The sequence below is a fragment of the Rhinopithecus roxellana genome, chromosome 2, assembly GCF_007565055.1.
Source record: "Rhinopithecus roxellana isolate Shanxi Qingling chromosome 2, ASM756505v1, whole genome shotgun sequence".
NCBI lineage: Eukaryota > Metazoa > Chordata > Mammalia > Primates > Cercopithecidae > Rhinopithecus > Rhinopithecus roxellana.
Genome location: NC_044550.1, coordinates 92354867 through 92376243, shown reverse-complemented (window position 1 = coordinate 92376243; position 21377 = coordinate 92354867). Strand labels below are relative to the sequence as shown.

At 33.5% G+C, this 21377-nt stretch overlaps 1 protein-coding gene across 3 annotated transcripts in view; it reads left to right on the top strand.

Annotated features, from left to right (window-relative positions):
- The window catches only part of FSTL5 (follistatin like 5), an 838888-nt gene that overhangs the window by 45418 nt on the left and 772093 nt on the right, over positions 1-21377 (top strand). For all 3 annotated transcript variants that reach the window (XM_030916851.1, XM_030916843.1, XM_030916838.1), the window contains exon 2: positions 7027-7168. In XM_030916851.1, coding sequence (XP_030772711.1) covers positions 7043-7168 — 126 coding nt within the window. In that variant the 5' untranslated portion in view covers positions 7027-7042. The remainder of the gene's footprint in view (positions 1-7026; positions 7169-21377) is intronic.

The following is a 21377-nucleotide window of genomic DNA, read 5'->3' as shown; positions in this document are numbered from 1 at the left end:
TTAGAATTCAACCACAGAGTTCACAGTAGTAGGTATGAAGATAAAGTGTCTCAATAGATGAAAATAACTGCTACAACAAACAGACTTGCCTGATAGATGTTAGAGAAGCCACTCTGGTCCTTCCAATTCCGGTTAAGATAAGGAATAAAAAGTTTTTCTGTCCCGACAAGGGAGGTTTTCCAAAAGAACTTCCCATTGAAAGACAAGTTTTGATCGAAGTGTAAAAGAAAAGGCTTTTTGTGATAATTGCAACTTAATTTTTCGACTCACTTCACAGTCAATTCAAACATTTTCAATTACATAAAGAATAATAAAAATCACTTAATGTAGACCTACTATTTCAAATTAATTAATTTGTATCGTTAATTTATTCATTATTTCATTTACCCAAAAATATTTATTGAGATTATACTGTGGGCCAAGTACCACTTTATTTTTTTTATTTTTATTTTTTTATTATACTTTAAGTTCTAGGGTACATGTGCATAACGTGCAGGTTTGTTACATATGTATACTTATGCCATGTTGCTGTGCTGCACCCATCAACTCGTCAGCACCCATCAATTCATCATTTATATCATGTATAACTCCCCAATGCAATCCCTCCCTCCTCCCCCCTCCCCCCCAAGTACCACTTTAATTTACAGAAATGATTAACATAGTTCTGTCTTTACTGAGTTAATTTTGTGGTTGGATACAGAGAATAAACAAGCCAATAGCCATGTAGCAATTCAGATGATGAGGAGAGCTGTGGCTTCCAGTCATTCCATTTGAATAAAATTTTTCGTCTATTATTTTTCCAAATTTACCACTTCAGTATTCTTATTTTATAGAAATACATACCGTGTTTTAACTAAACTTGCCTGACGGCATAGTCTTTGAACCTCTTCTCCTCTCTAATCACATCCTCCTGCCATCTCACACCTAGATTGGGTGATTTATAAATGCTAAGAACCCCAAACAGGTATCTCTAGCCCATATCTCTTTGCTAAACTGCAGGTTCCTATATCCCAATGCTTAGTTAATATCTCCATTTGGTCTACCAAAAGGCACCTCCAAAAGAAAAATGCCGTTTGCTCTCTCAAACCTGTTCTTCCTCCTTTCTCTTCGCCAGCTTGATAAACCTAATCAGATGGAATAATCCAGTACAGGTGCTACACTATATTGGCTTGTAAATTCCCTCTTACAGATGGGGCCCACCCAGGCTAATCGGTTTTACTTAGGTTACACAGTAAGACCCAAGGCAAGTTAGAAGTCAGTTTTCCTGTCTCATAGAATTCTAGAATACCGGAAAAGAAAAAAGGCACTAGTGAGCATTTATAGCTCTTTTCTGCTACATAATAGAGCTAGAAGTCTGTGGAATGTAAGAAACTTGCTAGACTGTGGGTACTAGTTTAGTACATCTAAACTACTTTCTTCTACATCTTTGTAAGAATAATAGCCTTTCTAAAAGCAATAGCCACCGTGCAAGGTGCAGTCATAAGGGAGATACAGAAGAATTGCATCAGAGAACAGAAAGCCTGGGTAATGTCAAGGAAGGTCTCACAAAGAATTGGGTTGGAGCTACCTCTGGAAAGACCCACAGGAGTTTTCTAGGACGGGGTGAGGAGTTTTCCATTACGGAGTTGTGGCAGGGTAAGTAAGGCTGTGAGGCCTGCCGCACTGATGTCTCCCTTGTGTGAAGCCCCGCGGGTTCTTTTTCCTTGCACTTTCCTGCATCAGCCCCTAACTCTTTTACAAGTAAGCGGTCCTACAGGATACCAGCAGACCACCAGATGGCTACAAGTTCCTGATATCTAGTACTACCTGGGAAAGAGAACAAAAGTCCCTTATTTCTGACGTAGCACCTCCCCCACCTCCATCCCCAATCTCCAGTCAATTAGCACCAAAAGCCCAAGAAGCTATTAGCTACAAATTCCTGCCTGGGGGTGGGAGCTGGGTGGCAGGGGGCAGGGACTTCTCTGAGGTCTTGCATGCACAGCTAAGCTCAAGATTTAACTTATAGTAACCCTTTCCTCATTTTAGTAGTAAAAAGCCCACACCTACGTGGAGATTTTATATGCTAATGGTACATGCGAACTGTGTTAGAGCATGTAGATACTGAGCGCATGAGCCAATTAGAGGTCAGCCTTTGCATACGTTACCTCACCAGTATTTTATGAATATTCACGTACAGCTCCCACACAAGAAATTCCTTCTAAGGCACTAGATGCAGCCCCACCCTTTGAGCAGCCTGCTCTGCGTCTCACAGTGCACTGCTGCTTTGCAATAAACTTCTTCGCATACTCTTACTTTGAACTTGCTCTCAACGTCTTTTGTGCCATGAAGTCAAGAACCTGAGATGGCCCACTCACAACAGAGTGAGAGGCAGGTGAAGATACTTAACCTCTCTGCAACGATTGATAATGTTGGAGATTTTGCTTCATCTTGACACTCTTTTCATTCAAAGGCATGCTACGACAGTTTTCTACTCCATCTCAAATGCTGCATTTTATTCTTAAGGCGAAGCGTCAGTGGTCAGTTTTCTCAAGTGATTAGAAGTGACATTCTGGAGAATATGTAAACAAATCAAAATCCCTCAAATTTGAATCTACTAAATAACGTAATTACTCTAAATCCTACCCCCTGCAAGCAGCATGGCATGATTTGCCAGGCGGAGAAAATGAAAATGGCTTGATTGAAAGAAACATATATTTTGAAGATGAGAGATCTCTGCCCACCCCCTCACCATTTTAAAGTTTCACTTTGTTAGATCTGAAGTTAGGCAGATACTTTTTAGATACACATGCATTTTGTTTTCTTCAAGTTAATAATGAGGTTGTTTTCTGATGCTTTCCTATGAACATGGGGGTTACAAGGAAGTCACAGGATCATTATTGCACCGTCTGTTCCATCTGGTTTGCTTTAGTCACGTGCTTTTCAGTGTTCTCAGTGAGCTGTCAACAAACTGCCAATTAATTCTGAAAACCTAACAGGTTGTCAGAGGTTACTATACTGAAAAAGTGAGATTACTACACTGTTTATCATGGGATCGATTACTGCTGATTTACAAACAATTTCCAGAACACTTTCTGTGGATGAGTGAACTTTTAAAGATATAATAATGATATCTTTGGATTCTGTATCTAAAGAGAAATAAAAAGATGATCATGATTCTCTGAGCATACATCGAGAAGAGCCGTTCTTTTTATTTTGGTTACTGTTTGATAACTATATAATTGGATTCAATTGGTTTTCTTAGTGATATTTCAAAGAAAAAAAAATTACAAGGTCGTTGTTTACAAAAGATGAGCACAGAAACTAGGTTTTGTTCTTTCTCTGGTCTTTTTTGGCTATTACCTCTATACTACTGAGCTCAAATGCCTATGTGTAATAGAAATCAGAGTTTTCCTAAGGAAAACTGACTTCTGACTATCTGACTTTTAGTATTAGTTCTGTTTAGTTTTATTTGTGATACCAGTAAATCAATCCAGCGGTATGATAAATTTTGTTGAGGCAAAGCATATATGTATATTTATCTTTGTGTAACTGTATTACTGAGAGATTTGGGACTTGGAAATCAGGATTATCAATGAAAACGATTAATTATGGTTAATCATATAAGAAATGTAGATGAAAATAGCACAAATAGGTTGCATATACAGCCTTGAAGATTTACATACTGACTTATTTTTATTGACTTTTAGTGAAATGTAAGGCAGATATTTCTAGCTGATTGCCTTTGGGCAGATAAAATATTTCAGGATAATGTTGATCTAAGTCTGAATGTATGGGATCTAACAGAAGCTTTATAAGATTTTTAGTAACCTATTACAATTCATTGTTAATTTGCTCTATATTTTATAGTGCGTGAGATATTTGTAGTCATATAGAATGTGTGTGTGTGTGTGTGTGTGTGTGTGCGTGCGCGCATCTGTGTGTGTCTGTGTCCACACACAAAGAGAAAGAGGAGAGGGAAGAAGAGAAAGAGAAAATGAGAGGGAGGGCAGAGAAAGAAATCTTAAGTGAGCACTTTAAAGAGATTTCTGACCTCACTTGTACCCAGAGTCCACATGGAAGGAAGTTGTTTTCATGCCTCTTTCTTGACTCTCCTGGTGGATAACAGGAGCAGCAGATGTATTCAGAACCTTGTGAAAAATATCTCTTAACTTGAGCTGGTCCTTTTTGCTTTATTCTTGGCTCTATCTTGGATTTAATATCTTCCATCCAGATGTCTTATAAACAAATATTCACCTCTGAGAAAAGGATTAGGCTATACATCAAAATGACAAAAAAAAAGTGGCGGGGGGATGGGTGACAAATGAAAATATTTACTTTGCTCGGGTTAGTTTTCAGAAGCTTTGTAGCATCATTGGAAATAGGAATTGCATTAAACATTATCAGAATGTAAGGAAACGTGATCTTTATTTTATCCTTGAATGCAGAACATTTATGCATTCGTTTATTGTTCAGTAGGTGCCAGGCTATTTGCTAGGCCCGGGAGATGTAATGCTGAAGAAAAAAAAATAAAAGCAAACAACTTCCTGCATTAACAAAGTTTGGAGAAAAAAAAAAGATATATAATCTAATGGAGAAGACCAACATTTTTCAAATAATCATGGTTATGATTTATAATTACATCCCTGAAATGAAGGAAAATTGATCTATGGAATGAGTAACTAAAACAAGTCACTCAGGGAAGAGATTCTTGAGAGAGATATCTGATGTGTGAAAGTTTTTTGGTGATAAATGGGGCAGGGGGAAAGGGCCTTATTTCCAGTGGAGAAAATACCTTACAAAAGCCTTATAGCAGAGACAGGCAAAATAAGTTAAAAAAACTGAATGAAGTTTAGTGTCGCAGGAGGTGATATCTAGAGGGAGAGAGAAAAACGTAGAGCCCCGACACTGGGAACTTGTCAGCTAGGTCAGGGATTTTGTTTTTTATCTTAAAAGTACATGAAAATATGCTAAAGTTATTAATGAGTGCAATAACATGATCACTCAGACTCTCCTGTGGAGAGTGGACTTAAGATGCATATATAGAAATTTGGAAGACTAACAAGGATGTGGTTGGGGCAGTTTAGGTGAGAAGTGTCTTGACAGCTTGCAATGGAGTGAGGACAGTCAATATGGAGAGGAAGCAAAGTTTAGGAATATATTTAGAAGGTAGATATAAAAGAATTTAGTGATGAGTTTAGAGGGTAAACAAGAGATATCAAAGATGTTTCCTTGGTTTCTGATTTAAGTACACAGATGAATGAAAATCTGGAAAAGTGTGGCGTTATGGGAGGGTGTGCACACTATGCAGGGCTGTTTTTGAAACATGAAGGTGCAACTGTTAAGTAAGCAAGCTATACCATTCTAGAGGTTGAATGTAATATATTCAATATATGTAATTAAAACCAGAGATGATGTCAAGATAACCTGGGCTGAATGAATGAAACAGGAATATAGGTGGCTAGCAATGAGATTTGATAAGCCACAATATTTAATGGCAAAATAAAGCAGTAGGCTGAACCTACTAAAGTACTGAGGAGTTTTCACAAATTCTACAGAAACAGAAGAGAGAAATGTTATAAATACCAAAGAAAGTGGCAATTTCTTCCAAAAAAAAAAAAAAGGAATGGCCAGCATATGTCTTGTAAGAGTGCATTAGGAATGCCCACTGGTGTGTGTTTGTGTGTGTGTGTGTGTGTGTGTGTGTGATTGTGCTGGCTAGCTTTGAGAAAGCTAAAAGTCAGTTTAATGGCCTGATGCAGTCAGAAGCATAACTGAGTGGACTAGGGTAAAAAAATGGATGGAAGGATATATATAACTATTCCAGAAATTCAAAAAGTAGAGGAGAGATATTACCTTAAAACATAGGCCATTTACATCTGTCTAAAGATGGAAGAAAATAATTGGGAAACGGAGTTGAAAATTCAGTCAAGAACCAGACTCAGTGGCTCATGCCTGTCACCTCAGTGCTTTGGGAGGCCACGTCAGGAGAAGCACTTGACATACCAGGAGTTCAAGACTAGCCTGGACAAGGTAGTGAGACCCTGTCTTTGAAAAGTAAAAATAAAACATTAACTGGGCCTGATGGTACACACTTGCCATTCTACCTACTGGGGAGGCTGGGATAGGAGGGTCATTTATGGTGCCATTGCACTCCAGCCTGTGTAACAAAGTGAGACCCTGTCTCTAAAACAAACCCAAAATACAGCATAGAGCAATGTTAATCAGTTGATTACGTTCTCAAGAAGTCAGACATAACAGATTGACTTTGACAGAAGAAAAACTCCTCTCTGTCACAGTAGGGAAGGAGGTGTGTTGATGAAAGTGATAAAGCAGGAAATACTTGAACTCAAAGTTTAGATTTGTATGTTTGGAAAGGACTTAGTATTTATACAATAATAAGTTTATGCCATCTTACAACTTATTTATATACAAAAACATAGAAAGGCTGAAGTAGCACTTTTAAAGCACTTGTAAAGCAATTTTCTAGGAAATGTCTTTTTAAATACTGAAAAAGTACGTTAGTAACTAAATATAATCCACCTACATAGCTTCTGTTGTACTCAGTTAGTTTATTAAGTACTGCCTATCATAGACGATCTTATTAACTTCTCATCAATATTTACCAGTGAATTATAATAACTGTAAGTCTATTAATATTTGTTCATCAGACATACTCAAATAAAAATTTAATATTTATATATTAATAATTGTATTCTGTACAGATAATTAGAAAATTAAGTATAATGCAATATTTTCTCTATTTCCCCTTTTCTTTCAACATTTTTTTATTAACTCTTTTCTTACCACATTTTTATCAGTCCCTATATTTCTTCTTATTTCATATTTTGTCTGAATAAAAAATGTATTTGTTATGATCAAAGGAATAATCTGTATTTGGAGATACTTACTTCTCATTTCCCTTGGCAACTACCAACAAGTTTTCATTAGATTAATGGAAATTTATACTTGATATTAAATATTTCATGATACATGTTTTTCAATATATAATTCATTTTCTCTGATTCCTTGCAATTTTAATTTTGACAGGTGAAAAGCAGTAAGGATGTTTAAGTGCTGCTCAGTTGTCTTGGTTCTTGGATTCATTTTTCTGGAGTCAGAAGGAAGGTCAACAAAAGAAGGAGGATATGGCCTTAAATCCTATCAGCCTCTAATGAGATTGCGACATAAGGTACAGTCAATATTCTGAATCTGCTCGTAGTGCCTGCCAATGATAAACTAAGCTATTTGTTTTCTGGTTTATTATTCACTTAGGTGCACTTACTTGAGAATATACTTTCAGTAGTTTCCATATGATTTTTAAAATGCACATTTTAATACATGAAATAGCAGTAAATTTGGAAATTTACAATTTCGAGATCTACTTCTTGACAAAGAATAGAGATGGTCCATTAAAAATATAATTATTAGAATTTACATAGAGTAATACTAATAAATTTATAAAGAAGTAAATATAAAACCCAATCTACCAGATAATTTATATTACTCACATATTAATTGTGATTTTAGAAGATTTTAAACTAAATAAGTGTTATGTCCTATGCTTAGCTTTGTTATAAGATAAACACAAAGTTATCTACACCGTCTGAAGATATATAGGTTGGCAAAGGATTTGTTTCCATAGAAATTATTAGAAAATTTCATAATATGGGATTTTCTAATGTTGGGCAAATACTACACTTTTTATGTTAAATGTTTTGAAGTATAAAATAAACTGATATTTAGGCATATAGTAAATTATAAACATTAAATACTTATGATAAATTAAGCTAGTGTTTTATTTTAATAGCAGTCCATGATACTGAAAATAATATTCTAAACTTTTTATTAAATCATATAATATTTTATAATACATTTTTTATTTTTAAGAAAGGAAAAAACATCAAAATAACACACTAATTGTGGGAGAAAACTTTATTTATCTGTAACATTTCTTATTCAACTTGTCTGTAAGAAAGACTTTTGAAATAAACAAATAGATTTCTTTTTCCTTTGGAATTAATATATGCATTTACGCTGTATGTATTTTTGCTGAAATTATTTTGTAAGTATCAAATATTTTGATAAAATAGTCAATCTTTACTGGGACTTTTGTGTACCAGACATTAAGCTAAGCTCTTCAATGTATTATCTGATTTAATCTTCAAAACAATCTTATGAAGAAGTAACTATTTTCATTTTATAGGCAATAAATTAAGTCATAGAAGGGTGAAGGAATTTTCTAAATGCACACATTTATTAAATATATTAATTGGTATAAAATGAAGGATAGATTCGATAGCCAACAAAAAAGGAAGTATAATGTAAAAATATACTTTAATATCAAAATCATTGTAAAAATTCAGTTACATGTGAAAATAAATAAGTTTTTAAAGTTTCTAGTCTTGACATATGCAATTGGAGAATTGCCCTTGACCTACCACTTTTCCATTATCATTGCTTTCTCCTACCTCATGGACTAATAATCAGTTTTATCCCCAGCCGAAGTTTAGAAATAAATAAAGTTCTCAGAACACATTATTAATACAGTAATTTGGTACATATTTTTATGTACCCATTGAATATTTATTCTGTGCTGTTTGTCTGCCCTAAATTATATGTCTTGAAATGAGGAATTATGCTTTACTTTCACATCCTTTTATTTCTGGCACCATGAACATAAAAGACACTGTTTAATTAAATCAATGGCAGAAAAATGACAGGTAGAATGCATGATGATGCTTTTCTGATTGTTCCCTTGCTAAATATCATACCACTGGTTTTAAAGTGTTAGTATATACATTTATAAACAAACCATTTTCTATTGAGTTTGGATGCTAAAGAAAAACTTAAGTGTTGATATTTAGTAAAGCTTTAAAGAAATAACACAGTGAGTTAAACTTGTTTGAGAAGCAGTAATACCTACCAAAAATCATGTAAGCCACCTTCTACTCTTTTATATATCTGCATGTCTTTACCACTAAATAGTTAGAAATAATATATGACTGTCGACTTTAAAAGCAGAGACAGAGAGTTGGCTTTAAAAGCAAAGACAGAGAATGCCTGGTCATACCTAACTTTCAAACAGCTTTGAGCAGAGATGAGATTTGGTGAATGTGTGTGTGTCTGTTTGTGTGAGAAACTGGATGTTTGACAGGAATGACTAGGAATCCTGGGTTGTAGAAGTCCCTGTAAAAACCCCATCTTATACTTTGTACTCATTGTCAACCCTCATATTCAGTCCTCAGGAATTACCTTCTTTTCTCTGACACCTTGAAGATTGTATTAGAGCTTATATTTTTGTTTGTGTCAGTCAAGACTAGGATCCCAGAAATTTCTGGCTTTCCTTTTCCCACTGATTCCCATTATGAACCCATTGGGTTCATACATCACCTTATTGGTGAGACCTTACCAAACCATGATTGAAAATGGAAAGCCAGAAACATTCCCTATCAATTTCTTTGATTTGTTTTCATCCACAAAACTCAACACCATTTGTCAAGACATATATTTTACTTATTTTTTAGTTTGTTGGATGTTTTCTTTTATTAGGATGTGAACTACTTTTCGTCTTGCTCCAGAACAAGGATAGTATTGGGCACATGGTACACGTTCAATAAATATATGGCAAATGAATGACTTTATCAAATGGCTATAATAAGACTGAGAACAAATAACATGTGTATCATATATACATATATATTTTTTATTTATATAATGAGTTATTAATTAAAATAAGTAAAATTTCTTATTTATCAGAATAAAGTCAACAGCATAATACTTCAAATTTTAAAAATAAATTATTTTAATAGCATTATATAAATTGATTTTCTCCTATTCAGTATTTTTAACCTATATGATTTATTTAAATTGCAAAAATGTACATATTTATATTTTTAAGACAAATAATACAAAATCCATTTGGATTATATTTTGCTAATGTTAAATATTCCTTATTGACTAGAAAAGTATAAAATAAATAATACACAAAATAGATCTCCAGGTCTGATAAATCATGTTTTACATTTTTCCTAGAAGAATGTAAATACTTTGAATCTGAACGAATAGATAGAGAGCTCATTTTTACCAAATATTTGTGTGCCAGCCATATAATGAATCCAATTTTGGAATCAAAAAGGAAAATATGAGACCTGTTTGTCAGATTACATTGAAATATTGTAGATACAAATATAAACATATGCAGGCATGTCATTTACAACTATAAGCATAAATGTAATTGAAAATTTGTCTGTATCTTGAAATAAAAATGAATGACACAAGAATGTATCATGCTAATTATAGAAATCTTACTTATAATGCACAGATAAGAGAGGAAGCCGATCATATGTTTTATCCCATGTGTTTACTCAACAAGCATGTATGGAATGTCATATGTAGGAATTCATTCACTCTCTAGATTTGTAAAATACAATTACTAAATCCAAATTCCAAAAGAGGATTTTATTTACTACTTCAGCTTAAACATTGCATACTCATATCATGCTAGGTGGCTTTATATACATGTTGTAATTTATGTAATAATCCTGGGATGTAGGGAATATTATTCCTGTTTATTCACATGACTTTATTAAAACCCAGAGAGGTAAAGTAACTTTCCCAAGGACAAGAGAAAACAACAGAACTAATGAGACCATTAAAGACAGGTAAAAGCAAAGGTAGGACTGACATAGGGAAGAAAAGGCCAGAAAATAAATAAAGACAATGATGATAGTAAAGCAAAATGACATTGACCTCAGGAGAAATATCTTATGTTCTTTCAGTTTGTTTCTCTTGTTCCTCCATAAGCACAACTATAGAATCCCCATGTCCATTTCTGAAATGAATGTCTTCTCCTGATGGTTGTGCAGTCCTCATTAGGCCAACCTCCCAATGAAGACTCACTGGCAAGCAATACTTAACCATCCTCATTGCAGGTCTGTGACCCAAACTCTGTGTGTGAGCACAGTGTAGTAACTATTGACAGTCTTGTGCATTTGTGAGAAAGTTCCTTGGACACTCGCAAATTTTGAACCGTCTTTGGAATGAGTGTACTCAGAGTAGCCATGATGAACTTGACTTAACATGTCGCCGGGCATTGACTGTATAGCAGGTACTCTGTTAGCTATATTCCATACATTAGGTTACTTAATTATATGAATATTCTCATGACATAAGTGATTTTATTGCTATTTTTGTAAATGGGGAAACTGGAGTTCACAGATATTTACTAATTACTTAATGTCACAGCTGGAAAGCCAGACAGCAGTATCTGGAAATGCACAGTCTCAATAACTTAATCGAGGTTACAGAATGAGTACTTTTGTAGTAATATGGTCTGTACACAATGTATTTCCTGTTCTCCCCACATTCATGTGATAGTAACATAGGCTTACATGTCTTGGCACTTTTGTGCTCGGATAGGACCATGTGTCTAGTTCTGGTCAATGAGTTGGGAGCAGAAGTGCCATGAAGTGCTTCTGGGCTGAATTATATCATAATTCACATTGGATCACAATTGTAAAATCTTCTAGAACTCTCTTTTTTTCTGAAGCATTGCAAACAGCATCTGGTCAAGGTGGGGGCTTCTTAACTATTCCAAACTGCCTAAATAACTATTAGGAGTACAATATCCTGACAATTAGAGATTGTCGTGGAATAAGAAGTGAAGGGTTTAAAATCACTTCACTTTGTACATCATTGAGATTTGGGAGTTGTTGGTTATTTCTTTAAAACCTTAGCTTTGTCTGCAATCAAGACAGAACTAGAACTTAAACTCACATCACCTTGTTACAAACCCTGTGTTCCTTTTTTCTTTACCATTTGGGGTCCCTGTTTCATTTCTACTCTTGGCCTTTTCTTATTCTCATTTCTCCGTTATCCCTTTTTTCTTACTACTTGCTTGGTTGTAATTTTCCATCCCAGTTTAATCTCTGGCTATATTTATAATGATGTAATATGTATGTATTAATAGTTCAGCGTATTAACATGTATCTAATTGGTTGCTGGTAAATCCTTTTGGGGTCAGTAACATAGCTTACAACCTTTTCTCTTAGCTACAGTGCTGATCACACTGCTGCATTGTTTGCTGATGATTATAATCAAAGTCAGACTTGAGGGAAGATCTTACGAGGACAGACAAGAGTGTTCTTTGAGTATACCTAGTGGCAACACTTAAAGTCCTTAAAATGTTTTCATCTCTATTTAACCAGACACTACTATGTCCAACTTTGTAGTGCAGAGCTACCCCTGCAAATCTAAATTGACTTATGGTTCCCTGACTTACTAAATCAAAATGTTTATCTGTGAGGGTAGCTACTGAGTAAAAGGGGCAAAGAGTGTACATGATTTAATAATTCCTAAGAGGGTTGCTATTTATGATAGTACAGTATAATTCAAAGAATTCCTTTGTGGGATGTGATTTTTTTAACTTTTGGTATTAAAAGAGTGATAGATGTGGATTGTTGAAAACTGGCACTAGAGAACTCTAGGGAAAGAGACAAACATTAAAGAAAACATCAAAACTTTGACTGCTTAGAGGCTGTGAACCTTCAGGCCGATTCAGGAGCATTAATTCCTGACAGAAAAAAATTTGCTCTCCCTTCTGAAATATGTGATTGCTGGCAGCATATTCAAGAAAAGTCTTTAAAATGTTAATGTATTTTGCAGAGGTCGGGAAGCAATGTGGACCACCATCTGAGAGCAAATATGTCCATGGTGAGAGGAGTTAAAAGAATATTAGTTAAAGAATTAATTAACTAAATAGTAAGGATTATACTAATTAATATATTGATATGTTTATTCTGCATATACCAAAAAGGCTGAATATTATCGATAAATCTCATAATTTTTTCTGATAAAATAAATTATGTTTGAAAAATTTATTTTTTTCTGACAAATTATATCTCATTTTTAAATGACACCATCCTATCCCTATTTTTGTGATTGTGCAAGAACTATTGAAGAATAATGAAAAAATCAGTCCTAGGTTAACAAGATCAAAGTGCACATAATAGTCCCATATTTTTTATAGATGGGAAAAATGAATCTAAGAAATATTTGAGTTTCAGCAAAAGTGCTTTCATGGTCATTTAAGAGGCCTAGGCAAAAATCTAATCACGAGGATGTTTGAAAAAGTTTCAGTTATGCAACATGAATAAGTTCTGGATATCTAATATACAGTATGGAGGCTATCACTAACACTATTGTATACTTGAAATTTGTTAATAGGGTAGATCTTAAGTGTTCTCACCACACAAGCATACAGAAAGAAAATAAATGGTAAATATGTGAGGTAATGGATATGTTAACTGATGGTGATGATCATTTCAGAATGCATATGAAACATCAAGTTGTACATTTTAAATATATACAATTTTCTGTCAGTTTTACCTCAATAAATCTGAGGAGGGGAGAAAATATTAAAAGCAACTCGTTTTATTAGAAATGCTCTCTACCTGGATTACCCATAGGCTAGATGCTTTTTTATTGTTAAAATTATCATGCTAATTGCCTGAAAGGAACTCTGTATTATAATGATGATTCCGTTGACAAGGGGTAGTATTGTTTTTTAACTGAGCTCCTCTGTCCTCTTTTCACCTTTCAAGCTCTAGTCAGGAAGGGAAACACTTAAGCAAGCTTTACTTCAGTGAGTAACTGAATAATATCAAGAATTGTGAAAGGTCTGAGATTTTAATCCTCTTTGCAAGCTCTTAAGATAGCCTGTCACACATAGTTTCATGAGTAGTGATAGAAAACAAAAGACTCCTGGGTCAAAGACAAAAGGCAGTTCATTCTTCACAGTAGTAGCGGTAGCCAGTGTCATCATTTGGGCTAGTTTTGTAAGCCCAATTTCCACAGGGCAATGCAGGTTACACTAGTGCACACCATAGAGTATGTTATACGAGAAGACCTGTGAGTTGAAGAACACCAGGTTTGTTGTATGAGCCTGTTTGTTCTTTGCTCTAGAGAAAAACATTCTCTTTATCATAGCGGACAGTAAGTGGTCATTTCCTTTGTTCCAAGTGGAGATACAATTTCCATCTTACAAGGCTGTGAATACAGTAGCCTTTTGCTTAAGAGAGAGACATTTTCTGTATGTTCCAAGACTTTGCTATATAAGCATCCTTGAACAGAGAGATGGTCCAGAACAAATGGAGGTTACTGTCTCTGCTCACAAGATGTGCAGAAACATTAGAGACCCATGGAGAAGTGGCTACCAACACACATTGAGAGTACCACCTATTACATGCTGAAGGTCACAATTGCCACTAAATACATTTGCTTAAGGTCAAAGCTAAATGCTGTGTGCACAGAGTTAATCTGAAAACCAGATACTTGTTTATAGCTTCATTCTAACTTTTACCTAGTTTTGTCCTTTTAAGAGTTTTAAGAAAATGCAAAGTTTTGTTGATCTTTGAATGTGTTGTTTGCATGTATATTCCTTCAGGACAACTTTATTTGCTATTCTAGAGAAAACTGGCATTCAGTGGACTGAATTGCTTTGCTTAACTAAAGCAAGTAAATAAAGGGATATATCTGACTTCTAAAATTCTCAAGATAAAGACCTACTACAGAAAATGGTCTTTTGATCTTTGACAATGCATTCCCAAAACAATATTATTATTATAGCTCTGTAGGTGGTATGCAAAATCAGTTGCTCTTTTACACCTTTATGACCCTACGTTAAAATATTTTGCTTAAAGCTTTAAAAGTAACCATAACTTGACAAAATAGAGCTGCTTTCCTTTGCAAGTTTGAAGTTTTGAAATGCTAAAAAAGTGTTGCATTATCATTCTATTTACATCTATTCAACACAAATAAGTCAAAGTAGGCAAATAAAGTCAAATGTGTATAGTATATTAAAGCCAAGCTTCTCAGGAGTCCAGAACACTCCAATTATGTGCCAGCCTTAGGCACATTAATGTTTTCTACCACCCAAATACAAATTTTCAAGTGACCTGAAACACAACACTTTCTCTTACCCCACTCCCTCTTTCTATATTGTGTGTGTATATATATATAAAAAAAAATACATAATTGTTTCAATAGTTGAAAAACTATGTGGATTTACCCTTGTTTCCAGGAAGAGTCACTGATCCTTTTACAGATAAAGAAGCATCAGAATATTAGGACGTAGGTGAGTTAAGCAGGTTACTGTTTAATTATTTATTTTCTGTTGGACTTCCAAAGTCTTTTTACCATTAGATCTCTTTGTCTTTTCTCACAATTTCTGTGGAAACAGTAGTGTTAGATCGTAATCATTAGCTAAAGAAAAACAATCAACACACCCAAATCTGCATTAATTAAGCACTTTGCAAAGTGCTTCCACTTATTCAAAAAATAAAATATAGGTGTGGTTGTTTTCAAGAGGCCTCTATGTGGATACTCCAAACATGTATATGTAGGAAAAAGGGTTATGAGTTAAAAATAGGTGAATGAATAAAGATATGTTTTCTAATCATTGATATTGATCCGTTGGCAAGTTGGCTTTTGCTGTTACTCCTTCAATGTGTGAATTAATTATAAGTTATTTTCTGCATGTTTTATTATTAAAAATTCCATTGTGACTTCAATTAACAAAGCTCTGTGTTACAAATGAAAAGAAATATTCTGGTTTATGAGCTTGACATTCAGCATGTTTAAGAGATTAAAAACCCTACAGTACACAAGCCACATCTGAAAGGATTTTATTTGTAACTAATATTACTTATTCCATTATTTCTTACCTTAGTTCCTTTGCATATGAACTGAATTTTATAAAATAGTAGAAATATTCCTTCTATTTTTTAAAAAATGTAATACAAATGGGAAAACCAAGAGCCTGAGAGGCAGAGATTTTTAAGTTGGTGATGACACAGCCAGACACTTTTCAGCTGAGAATAGAACCCCAGATTTTCTGTCTTCCAGAACCGTTGTTTTCCTTTAAAGTTCTCTCCCCCAAATTAACGCTTTTCTCTAAGTTCAGCTTTTAACAATGAAAAATGCACATTCACTCATTATTTCAGCAAATATTTATTAAGTACCTACTACTCATGAAGTACTGAATAAAACTGTTCAAATCAAGTTCTTAAATACACAGCTTGACTTGCCCTGACTGCTGTTGAAACAAACATCTCCAATGAATTGGCTGAAAACATACTTCAAAACCTTATTTAGATGTGCAACAGAGGGATAGTTCTTCAGGGGGAGCCAATGCAAAGTTTGCTTTGTAGGAGGTAATCTACAAGAAAATAAATGCCAGTGATTAAGTATGTTTGCCAGACTGGTACAAGAAAAGCATGCTTAGTCTAAGACGTTGAACTAGCCACCTGGTTGCCTGAAGGCGATTGTGTGTTTATCAGCTATGTGGGTTAAAACCATGGCCCCTTTCAAAGGTGAGTCTGTTACTCATAATACAGTCAGTAAGTAGAAACACCCAACAATAAATATCTATTTCCAACAGGCTGTCAAAATCATGCTCTCATATGTTATCAGAGATGCCAGCAGTGTGGTTTGTTTTCTCTTGAGTTAAGGGCCTCTTTGCTCTTTCTCACTGCTTTTATCTAAAACAAACATTGTTTTCAGAGAATTTTAGGTTCACAGCTAAATTGAGCAGAGTACAAAGAGTCACTCTATACCCACTCCCCCACACATGCACAGCCCTCTCATTATTAACATCCTGTATCAGAGTGGTACATTTACAGTCAATGAATCTACACTGAATACACCTTGTTATCACCCAAAGTCCATAGCTTGTAATAGGGTCACTCTTTGTGTTTTATATTCTAAGGATTTTGACAAATGTATAATGACGTGTATCCACCACTGTAGTATCATACAAAACAGTTTCATTGCCCTAAATCTCTGTGCTTTGCCTCTTCATCTTTCATTTTCACCAAACATCATATAGTTGGAATAATACAGTATACACCTTCTGAGACCGTCTTCTTTCATTTAGTAATATGCATTGAAGTATTTTCATAGTGCAATAGCTCATTTATTTTTAGTGCTGGATAATACTCCATTTTCTGAATGTACCACAGTTTGTTTTTACATTCACTACTAAAGGACATCTTGTTTACTTCCAAGTTTTGCCAATTATGAGTAAAGTTGCTATAAACATCTCCACGCAGATTTTTCTGTGGAAATACGTTTTCAACTCTTTTGGGTAAATACCAAGGAGCATGATTGCTGAATCATATGGTCAACATATGTTTAGTTTACTAAGAAACTGCCAAACTGTATTCTACAGTGGCTGTACAATTTTTCATTCCCACTAGCAATGAATGAGAGTTCCTATTGCTCCACTATCCTCACCAACATTTGGTGTTGTCAGTATTTTGCATTTTGGCTATCCAAATAGTGGATGCTATAGTTTTAATTTGCTATTCCCTAGTGATATAGGATGTTTAATATCTATGAAAACAGAAAATGTATTTTGTCAATTGTGTATCTTTAATGATAGTGTCTGTTCAGCTCTTTTGCCCATTTTATAATTGGGTTGTCAGTTTTCTTTTTGTTGTGTTTATCAAGTTCATTGTATATTTTGGGTAACAGCCCTTTATCAGATATATCTTTTGTAAATATTTTTTCTCACACTATAGTTTGTCTTCTCATTCTTTTGACAGTGTTTATTTCTATAGAAGAAATTTTTAATTTTAATGAAGTCCAGCTTATCAATTATTTCTTTCACGGACTGTGCCTTTGGTGTTATATTTAAAAGGTCATTACCATACCAATGGTTATCTAGATTTGCTCCTACATTATCTTATTTTTTGTGGATCATAAATTTATTGTGAATACATTCTTGCCAGGACAGGCATAACATTTTTATTGAAAAGTGTTTGTATTCTATGTTAACAATACAAACTATGAATAATTCATTTAAATTAATGCTGAGAATTTCAAATTTGATTCTGCCTGAAACAGTAGTTTTACACAATTGGACATTTTATACACTTTAATATTTCTTCAATTCAATTATTTTCCTTTTCTTAAATCCTTTGGATTTATGTAGATATTTAGTGTGCTATAGTTAACAAAACTTATTGTATGTTTCAAAATAGCTGAAAGAAAATATTTAGAATGCTACTACACAAAGAAATGATAAATGTTCGAGATGATAACTATCCCAGTTATCCTGATTTGATTAAGTGTTGTATGCATGTATCAAACTATAATATGTACCTAAAAATTATACAATCATGTCCTAATAAAGAGAAAAAGAAGCAAAAGAACTTCTATTTTATCATCTTTAAGTTTTATAGTTTTGTTTTTTGCATTTAGTTCTATGATCCTTTTTGAGTTAATTTTTGTGAAGGATTTAAAGTCTATGTGTGGATTCTTTTTGTTGCTGTTTTTGCATGTAGATGTGCAGTTGTTCCAGAAACATTTGTTGAGAATACTATTTTTGCTCGATTGTATTGTTTTTGCAACTTTTTCAGAGATCAGTTGGTTATATTTATGTGATTTTATTTCTGGACTCTCATTATGTTCTATTGATACGTTTGTCTGTTCTTTCACCAATACCAGACAGTCTTGTTTACTATAACTTTATATAATAGTAAGTCTTGAAGGTTAATATTGCTAGTCCTCTGATCTTGTTCTTTTCTTTCAATATTGAGTTGACTATTCTGGGGGTTTTGCCTGTCTAACCTTAGAATCAGTTTATTGATATCCACAGATAACTTTCTGGGGTTTTGACTGGGATTTCATTGAATCATTTTGCATTAACTCATTGCATCCCAATCATTTTTCATACAATGGACAGCCCAGATGTGACATGCATATTCTCTCAGTCTTGAGCAAAAGTGTATATTTTTGCAAAATACATCAATATATAGATGCATGAAGATATGGAATGTCATCATCCTGTCAAGCATTTCTCTCAGGCCTTTTCTCTGTCAATCCCTGCTTCCATTTCTTCTAGGGCAACCCATGTTCTGATTTTTTTTTTTAACTATGATAAAATTTTATCTGTTTTAAGATTTTCATGTAAATGGGATCATACCATATAGCAGATTTATGTAATATGTTTTTCACTCAGAATAATATTGAGATTCATCTATGCCATTTTGATTATCAGTAGTGCATTCCTTTTTATATATCTAGTTAGAGGACTACTACCCAGTGTGGATAACTGCATTTTTTGTTTTTTGGTTATTTTTGTCTTCAGTTCCTTTTACCGTGATGGAAACTGGATTGGGATTCTTATAAATAAAACTGCTATGAACATCCTTATGCAATATTTTTGTGGTTATTGCAGTTTCCCTTGGGTCAATACTAGGAGTGGATTGCTGACTCATAGGGCAGGCATTTTTACTAATAAGAAACTACCAGAACTTTTTCTATAGATATACAATTTCACATACCCAATAGCAATGTATAAAATTTCCAGGTGGTCCACATTTTTGGCGATATTTGCTGTTTCGGTCTTTTTAATTCCAGACATTCTGGAGATTGTGTAGTGTTATCCATTGTAGTTTTAATTTAACTTTCTTGTTAACTAGTAACCTCAAGCTTTTTTCTTTCGCATTCTGACTTTCATAAATTTTCTTTTGTGAAGTGTCTGCTCGAATCTTTTGCCATTGTTGTAAATTGTTTTCCTTTTCATTTTTAAGTTGTTGAAGTGCTTTACATTTTATTAACGCTACAAAGTATACATAATTATTTATAGAAATGCTTATTTTATATCATTGTAAAATTTTAAGCTAATTAAAGCTACTGTTTTCCAGTTTAATATAATTTTATAGAAAACAGTGCTGATTATGACAATAAAAGGTCCATACTTGGACAGAAATTTTAAACATTTAATAAGAAAATAATTGAAAATTATAACTTGATACAAGTTACATATGATTAAAATAATTGTATATCTTATTGAAATGCACTTAAATATTACATATGCACACAAATATATACATATACACACATAGATACACACACACCATATTTATTTCACTAATGTTTCATTGCTAAAAAAGTAGAAATTCCTCTTCTCTATTGCAGTCAATTTATCAGCCACTAAGGATAATCAGTTACACCCAATTTAAGATTTAAAAGAGAACTTCCCTGATATATTATCCCTATAACTCATTTATCTGAGAAGATTAACTATACGCAAACTAGAAATGGCAGAAATAACGTTGAGAAAAGTAAATTAAATCTCTAGGAAAAGCAATAGTAAAAAAAATGTAACTGTTGTAATGAGACGATATCTCTTGCTTTATCATCTTGTATTTTAGATTTTAACAAGTCTTAAAAACGAACTACTATTTCATCTTAAAGAATAAAACAACAAAGGATAACCAATCCTACTGAGTTCTGCATTTCTGTAGGTATGATGGGTAGCAAGTGTTAATATAGATTCAGTCATGTATCACTCATTGTATCACTTTCATTTCATCAATTGAATGTTGTTAACATTAAAAATTTTTTGTATTAATCCTATAACTTTATTTTTGATTTATAGTTATATAGGAGATATATGTGAACATCTTTTATAACCTATAGTAAACTTGTTCATACTTAAGCAATATTATTTTGGAAAAAAATTAAAGCTACATTACTTGTCCACAAGAACTATTTCTTCCCTTTGAATGGAGAACACACATTAGTCAAGTTGTAGAGATACTAAGGGAAAGGGTATGTAGGCATCTATGAGTCACTGCACCAGATTTCTAGTTTTCATTCTGTTTTATGTTGAGCTTTAAGATTACTTGGGTATGACCAAGAAATGATACAGGAAAATGCAAGACAAACAGAAGGTTGAGCAGCAAGCCCTTTTGATTGCCTACTCCCATTTCACTTAAAGCATTTCTGATTATATGTCTATTAAATATACATGTAATAAATATTTATATTTATATATTGTGACTCATGAGTTTTGTTGGAGGAGAATGTTTTCATTGCTTAAGAAAAGTTGAATTATTGGATGATTGGTCTTAAGGTTCTCCTACAACAACCTAGTGATTTGTGAATTTTGATTTCAAATGTTTTTAGCTAGTTCCATAAATCAAGTTTGTCTTTGAAGGATGGAGACTTACAACAAAGAAACATATTTTTAAAAATTGAGGATGATTCAGAAATTATTTTCTGGATAGCAAATTAAATATTTGGAAGCACTATTGCATTAATTTATAAAACCACTACAAAAGCATCACTGAAAGTTAAAGTTGAAATGTAGCTTATCTGACCACAAGGGTAATAGCTTCATTTTACCAATGAAAAATTTAAGTCATTATATGCACTTGTCTGGGTTGCTACAATCAGATAGCAGTAGACTTGTGAATAAAACTCTGGTCTTCTCACAAAGGGTAGATAGAGATTCCACATATTAGAGATATATTTTTCTAATGTATTTGTTTAAAATGCTCGATTGTCATACTTATACATGTAACATTTGTGTGTATTTTAAATACATT